At 41.8% G+C, this 7142-nt stretch overlaps 1 protein-coding gene across 2 annotated transcripts in view; it reads left to right on the forward strand.

Moving 5' to 3' along the window:
• PID1 (phosphotyrosine interaction domain containing 1) overlaps positions 1–4813 on the forward strand; it is a 219837-nt gene extending 215024 nt beyond the window's left edge. For both annotated transcript variants that reach the window (XM_032400568.1, XM_032400575.1), the window contains exon 3: positions 2683–4813. In XM_032400568.1, the coding sequence (XP_032256459.1) occupies positions 2683–3159 (477 nt within the window). In that variant the 3' untranslated portion in view covers positions 3160–4813. The remainder of the gene's footprint in view (positions 1–2682) is intronic.
• Positions 4814–7142: the final 2329 nt, after the last annotated feature.

Genomic DNA, 7142 nt, shown 5'->3' on the forward strand with positions numbered 1-7142 from the left:
GTGATGTCACCCTTGGGGGGACGATAGAGAGTGACAGCTTCATGGGTCTGATGTCACCCTTGGAGGTGGTGAAAATATTTTGGAACTGGACAGATCTGATAGTTGTACAACATTTTGACTACTCAATGCCACTGAATCACACATTTTAAGATGGGTAATTTTATGTGATGTGAATTTCACCTCAATAAAAGAGTAATAAAGCTGTTAAAAAAGAATAAAGGTATCATAAAGTACTCTATACAGAAAGCACATTTGCAGCAAGTATATAAATCAAGAACTCTTTATTGTACATTTACTCCAACCCAGAGTGACAGGAGCCATCCAACCTGTGGCTCTCCTTGAGGGGGTGTCTGTCTGTGTCATTTCCCCCTTCCATCTCCTGCCACGTGTTGTCAGTCCCATCTCTGTAATGTCATCCCCATCAGGCTCCGTCTGTCCTTTCCTGTCACCTGCACGAACTCCACTCCCGATCCGGGCCCTCTTGCCTCCTGGTTGTGCTGTTTGAGCATTCTGCTACTGCCCAGCCCCTCCCATCTACTCTTCCTGGCATCGGGCAAGTCTTCCAAGTTCACAACCGTGCTCAGACCCAGACACTTCTGGGACTGTAGACCTTCCATGGCATTCCCTCCAGAGCAGGGATGTCCCTGCTCCCTGGACTGCATGCAGGGCTGTCTTCCAAAGTTTAGCCTGCTTTCATCCCGTGGCAGCTTACCTCCTGTGTCTTCTCCAGGGCTGCCCTCTGCAGAGGAGGGCTTTCCCCACTGCAACCCCTTTCCTTTCTGCTGCCTCCTCTCACTACCTTCACGTGCTTCTCCTCCCTGGCGTTTGAGAACCCATGTCTTGAAATCCAGTGACTCTCTCCCCTGAGGCCTTCCATCAGCAGGACACCATCACTCCCTCCTCTGAATCCTCAGGGTACTTTGCCTGTATCCCTCGCCTGCCCTTTTCACGGTCTGCCTTATTAATTACGGTAGAGGGTTAGCGGTTGGCCCAGAACCACCCACCTTGTGAACTGTGGAACTAGGATGTAAATCTTGACTTTGTCGGCTTCCAAGACTGTGCTGTGAGCAAATACCAATGACCTCCATCCTATTGATTTTGGACCTCTCCATCTCCCCCCTCCTCCTTCTCCATCCCCCTTGGCACTTCGCCATTGTGCATAATAGGTTCCTGATAAGTATTCCTAGAATGTGCAGCACTGTGCTTCTTTACAAAGAAGTTATTTTTTTAAGGGGCTGTCCAATTAACTCTTGTTTAAGGGATAAACAAACTGTGAAAAAATGCAATAGTACTTAACTTCTGTGTTCTACATCTTTTTGTATGTGGCCTTTATAGCCCCACTAAACACAGACATTGATTGGAATCATTGTACCCAAATCTCCTTTCTCATCATTTCATTGGACCTTTTTCTGATCTTGTCTTCCTCAAATTGACAGTATTTACATCTGTGTCACCAATTTTGAACCTAATTATATACTATTTCATGTTATTTCTTAAATGATTTCTTCAGTTTTATGCATTTCCATAATGCCAGTTGTCCAATGGTGTCAGCTCCATGCATTTTGATGACTGAAAAAAAAAAAAAAAAGAGAGAAAGAATGAAAATCCCTTCTTAGTATGATAATAAATGAGTGTTTTAAAAGACACTATTTGAGGGGCGCCTGGGTGGCTCAGTGGGTTAAGCCTCTGCCTTCAGCTCAGGTCATGATGGGGGGTGGGGTCCTGGGATCAAGCCCCACATCGGGCTCCCTGCTCTTTGAGAAGCCTGCTTCTCCCTCTCCCTCTGCCCCTTCCCCCTGCTCATGGGCATGTGCGTGCATTCTGTCTCTCAAATAAACAAATAAAATCCTAAAAAAAAAAAAAAAGACACTATTTGAATCACTTGGAATTATTTGTCTTTGTTTTCGTACTGCCCATCTAGCTATTTGATAAGCCAGCCTTCCAGTCTTAACCCATCTGTGGATCTTTCCTTTATTATCACTATAACCAGATGCCCATCAGTTTAAAACTTGTTTAGGCTGAAAAACAACTGTGCATTGCTATATTTAACAAATTATCTTGCTGGTGGTGGGGGAGTTGGGGAAAACAATCATGTTTTAAGCCATAATGTAAATAGAACAGTTTTTGTGTCCTTGGCATTTGCTAGAAGCAAAAGCTTAAGTGAAATCAAACACTGAGAGAATTGTAAAGAGATAAGGAGACAAGTTTAATAAAGATTTTTTTTTTTTTCAGATACGGCATCCTTTTGACTTCCTCCTGTCATTAAATTCTGCATGTGTTTGGTTGAAAGTAAAATTTAAATGGCTTTATGATTTTAAAGAAATGCCAAATTATGTAAAAAGATGATATTGTTACCCTAACTTGAATTTTAAAAAGGGGTAGGGAGAGGAGAGGGAGAGCAGGTCTCTAGAAATTAGGTTTTTTAAAAATCCAACGCTACTTAAGGCATTTCAATACCTTTACCAAGTGCTCAACTTGTGAGGGAGAAAAGGTAGAAATTCTGATGACAGTTTTTTGTTAGTTTGTTTGTTTCTTTGTTTGTTTGTTTTTTAAGGAGCTGGAAAGATGTCTCTCCACCTGCCCAGAGTGACAGTGTGACTGTCTGAGAACATCTAAGTGAACAACTAGAATGAAGAGCCTAATATTGACCTTTCCCTTTTTCTTCCTCTCTTCCCTCTGCAGGTTACCTATCTGGGTAAAGTCCCCACCACAGGCATGCAGTTTCTGTCAGGCTGCACAGAGAAACCAGTCATCGAGCTCTGGAAGAAGCACACGCTAGCCCGAGAAGATGTCTTTCCAGCCAATGCCCTTCTGGAAATCCGACCATTCCAAGTCTGGCTCCATCACCTTGACCACAAAGGTGAAGCCACGGTCCACATGGATACCTTCCAGGTGGCGCGCATTGCCTACTGCACCGCCGACCACAACGTGAGCCCCAACATCTTCGCCTGGGTTTACAGGGAGATCAACGATGACCTGTCCTACCAGATGGACTGCCACGCTGTAGAGTGTGAGAGCAAGCTCGAGGCCAAGAAGCTGGCCCATGCCATGATGGAGGCCTTCAAGAAGACTTTCCACAGTATGAAGAGTGATGGTCGGATCCATAGGAACAGCTCATCGGAAGAAGTTTCCCAGGAATTGGAATCCGATGATGGCTGAATGAACTTAGGACGCTTCAGCAAGGCAGCATTGGTCAAGGAATTCAAGATGATAGATGAATAAGCAATGATTCAAATTTGGGAAGAAAAGACTGCCAAACTATTGGCTGACCAAGCTTTTTAAATTTAGAAGAGCAATTCTAAATCTAAAGAAATGTATTATTAAAGTAATTACATTACATTGAAATCTGCTGCTGCTGTGACTGTGAGGAGGGTGGGCGTGCGGATGGGGAGGAAAGTTCTAGACTGTCTTCCCCCCCCCCCCATTTCCCCATGACTCCCTGTAGGAGACCTCCATGCCAGTTATCACCATGCTCAGGCAAATACACTGCGTCTGTTATTTGATGGACCATTCCAATTTGCCTTATGAAATCCAACAAGAATGTTAGATGCACTTATAGGATCCCTAGTCATGGGGAGGGGATATGGGGGGGTGCAGGTGCGGAGGCCGCAGAGCTAAAGGGACACCTCAGGCTCATCCTGAGAGCCCCTCTCCCTGGCATGTTTCAGATTCTCTCCTCAGTAAGCAAATCAGCACAGCCTTTATTGAGCTTTACAACTAACAACCTGATAGTTGGCAGTTAATTCACAGTTAAAGATAATGCTTTTATTTACGTAAATATATCAAGCAGTACCCTCTTATTTTATTCACTTCATCTCTTTTCTTAGAATACTTGCAACTACTAATAGCTGCTTTCCTCATCCTTCCTCATCCACCCTCTTTCCCCTTCCAACCCAGCCAACGTCCCTAAGGGATGGATTCTCAGCATACACTGCGGGACACAAAAAGGGAAGAAAATAACCAAGCAGATGAAATAAACAATCAAAGTAGGAGTTCAAACAACCACCACAACCACAGAAACCTTGGAAAAAGGGAACGAGTTATCAGCAAGTGAGCAAACTCCATGTAGGCTGTCCTTTGATCAATTCTGATTTATGGTAACTTATTTAGTTGATGGTCCTGTCGAATCCTTCACGGCAAGCTTCAGATCTGATTGGGCATCACCAAGGAAGCCTTGCCCCCATCACTCAATATTGTACTCTAATAGGGAATGTGCTTTATACACCTGGCTTGTCTAGAGAAACTACATCCTAAAGGGAAATCTGACCCCGTTATCTTAAAATTGGTGATATCTTAGGGGCAGAGTTGCCGGTTTGTTCACTGTTTCTAATGAGAAATTCTCACTAAGAGGGCCTGAGACGTCTCAGTTTCATGGATCTTTAGATATCATCAACACAGAGTCAACACTGAATGAAATTGAAAGTGTTGGTTCAAATACATACCTTTAAGGCCAGGAGCAGATGGCTAGTTTTCCGGGTAATGTTGCTCCTTGACCGAAGTCTGTTTTTAATCCCCGTGATGTTAGGGACACTGGGGCACCTTACAGAAGCCTTAAATGAGAGCTCATCCAATCCAGAGAGTAATGGTGTCAGCGTTTTGGTCTGTGTATCTGCGTGTCCGTGTATGCGTTTGTGTGTGTGTACGTGTGCCCCCGTGTATGGGTCCAGTTTTAAGGCATGTAGAATGAGCATGGAGTCGTATTGAGAAGAACTCGCCTCTTGGAGATATTGCTTGCTGTTCTACAACACATGTAAACTATTCTATAGCATAAATGCATTCATTCTTTAATAAAAAATATGTTTGCATTAATAAAGCTGAGGACTTTCATACTTTATATGTCTTTCCTTTTTTAAGTAATGAAAACCTGAAGGACAGAATAGATCAAATTGAGTAAAGAGGGAATTCTTCCTAAAAAACATTCCTACTGGGTCATAAATAACCCATTCTTCCTTGATAGTGTTTAAATAAATCTTGTTTTATTTTCCAATGCCCAATTTATATTCAATTCAATGAGATGGTATCGTGTCAACCATTGAAATAGTTATTCAGTGTGGTGGACTTATTTCAGAGGAGAGTCTTCCGGAAAGTTTTGCCAGTGATCACTATTTATAAAATCTTGCATTTCATCTTGGGAGAACCTGTGCCGAGATCCTGGAAGGTAAACATGGAGTGATTCCTTCTGACAGCACTGGTTAAAAATGTTTCCTGCAGGCCATGATTTCTCAGAATGACCCCATTAATCTAGCAAGGCAGGTGGCCCTGGAGCCCATGCATCTTGAGCAGTGCGCTTCATGGACTCAGTAACAAACATATAGTCTCCTGAAGTGAAAATAATGAGAGCCTACTGAAGAGGGACACTCAGTTAAGAATTACCACCCATCTCCTCCCATTCAAATGGCATTTTCCCTCATTGACCTTTCCTCAATTTCAATTTCACTACCTTGCCCTTGAATAGGCTTCTAAGAAGGAGGGAAAAAAAGAGAGAGAAAGAAAGAAGAAGAAAGAAAGAAAGAAAAAGAAAGAAAGAAAGAAGAAAGAAAAAGAAAGAAAGAAAGAAAGAAAAAGAAAGAGAGAGAGAAAGAAAGAAAGAAAGAAAGAAAGAAAGAAAGAAAGAAAGAAAAAGAAAGAGGAAAGCAAGAAAGGATAGACCCAGCCAGCACATATTTCAAAGCAACGCCATTTTCCTCTCACAGTAAAAGTTAAATCCCAAATTCACATATGATTATTTATCGCAGAAAGCGTTTGCTGGTATTTTTTTCGGGGTACTGAGTGTGACATTCTAAGTAATTGGCTCTGATAATATTGCCATGAGCTTTTGCTTAAGATGATTAGTAAGAAATTTAAAGATAAATACACAACCACATCTTTCAAATGGCTAATGAAGTCTTTGGGGACAGCCAGTATTAATTCCCCTCAGAGGGGTGATTCAGACTTTCATTTTTTTTTTTAATGCTTTCTTTTCTCCCTTTCTGCACTGTATGTTCCATACTGGTGGTCACAAAGCACTTTCATGTATGTTAACTCATATGTCTCCCCAGAAGGTTTGGCAGTTACTTTAGAGATAAACTCAGATTCAGAGAGATCACGTAACTTGGCTAAGGCAGCACAGCTAGGATGTGTTTGATGGAGACTTTGAACCTTCTGACTTCTGGTCCAGGGCTGTTGTTCTGTTTAGGCAAGATCCACCCCTTTGGGATTTTTTATTTGCATTCTCCTTAAATCCTCTAGCTTATTTTATTTTATATTAAGATTTTATTTATTTATTTGAGAGAGAGAGCGAGGGGAGGGGCAGAGGGAGAGGGAGAGAATCTCAAGCAGACTCCGTGCTGCGCATGGAGCCCGATGCGGGGCTCCATCTCACGGCCTTGAGATCATGACCTGAGCCGAAATCAAGAGTCTGACCCATAACTGACTGAGCCACCCAGGCGCCCCTCCTCTAGCTTATTTCAAATTAGCATTCTACACCACTATAAATAAACATCCTTTGCTATTCGTTTTCAAGTACTTTTGATAGCAATAGAAAACATTTTAAAAACAGAGGCCCAGGAAGTTTTATTTGAGCACAAATAACATAATATGAGATTTTACTTAAGTATTTTATTGGCTGTGGTCAATGGACAAAATATTCTTTTCACCCCTACAGAACCAAGATACATGGTTTATTTTGTTTTTCTCGGGACGTTAAAATTCTCAGTCACATCCTTCTGCTACAGGGTTCTAGAGCACAGTGTAATTTTCTCTTCAGTCATTCCCTGCATTTTTAATTCTGTCTTTATTTGTATGATTATGTAAGTATATATATATATGTGTGTGTGTGTGTGTGTGTGTGTGTGTGTGTGTGTGTGTGTATCATATAAGTATCTGTTTAAGCCTCTGGGGTGTTAAGTGTCATTAAGATGGGGATTTTGTCCCTTTAGTTCACATTTCATCTCTAGTCATAGATTACAGAATTCTTGTTTTACACTTGTTTCTGTTTATTTCTGTTGCTGAAAACAAAAAGGATGGGTATTAGGGGAAAGCATTTTTATTTTTCTGACAATGAGAAGCATATGAATATAACTGATTTTCCCCCAAATTTGTACTTCAGAAAACATTTTTCCTTTGTCCTCTCTTTTGCCTTTTCCCACTTTTTTTCCCTCTTC

The sequence above is a fragment of the Phoca vitulina genome, unplaced genomic scaffold (assembly GCF_004348235.1).
Source record: "Phoca vitulina isolate PV1807 unplaced genomic scaffold, GSC_HSeal_1.0 scaffold1, whole genome shotgun sequence".
NCBI classification, from domain to species: domain Eukaryota; kingdom Metazoa; phylum Chordata; class Mammalia; order Carnivora; family Phocidae; genus Phoca; species Phoca vitulina.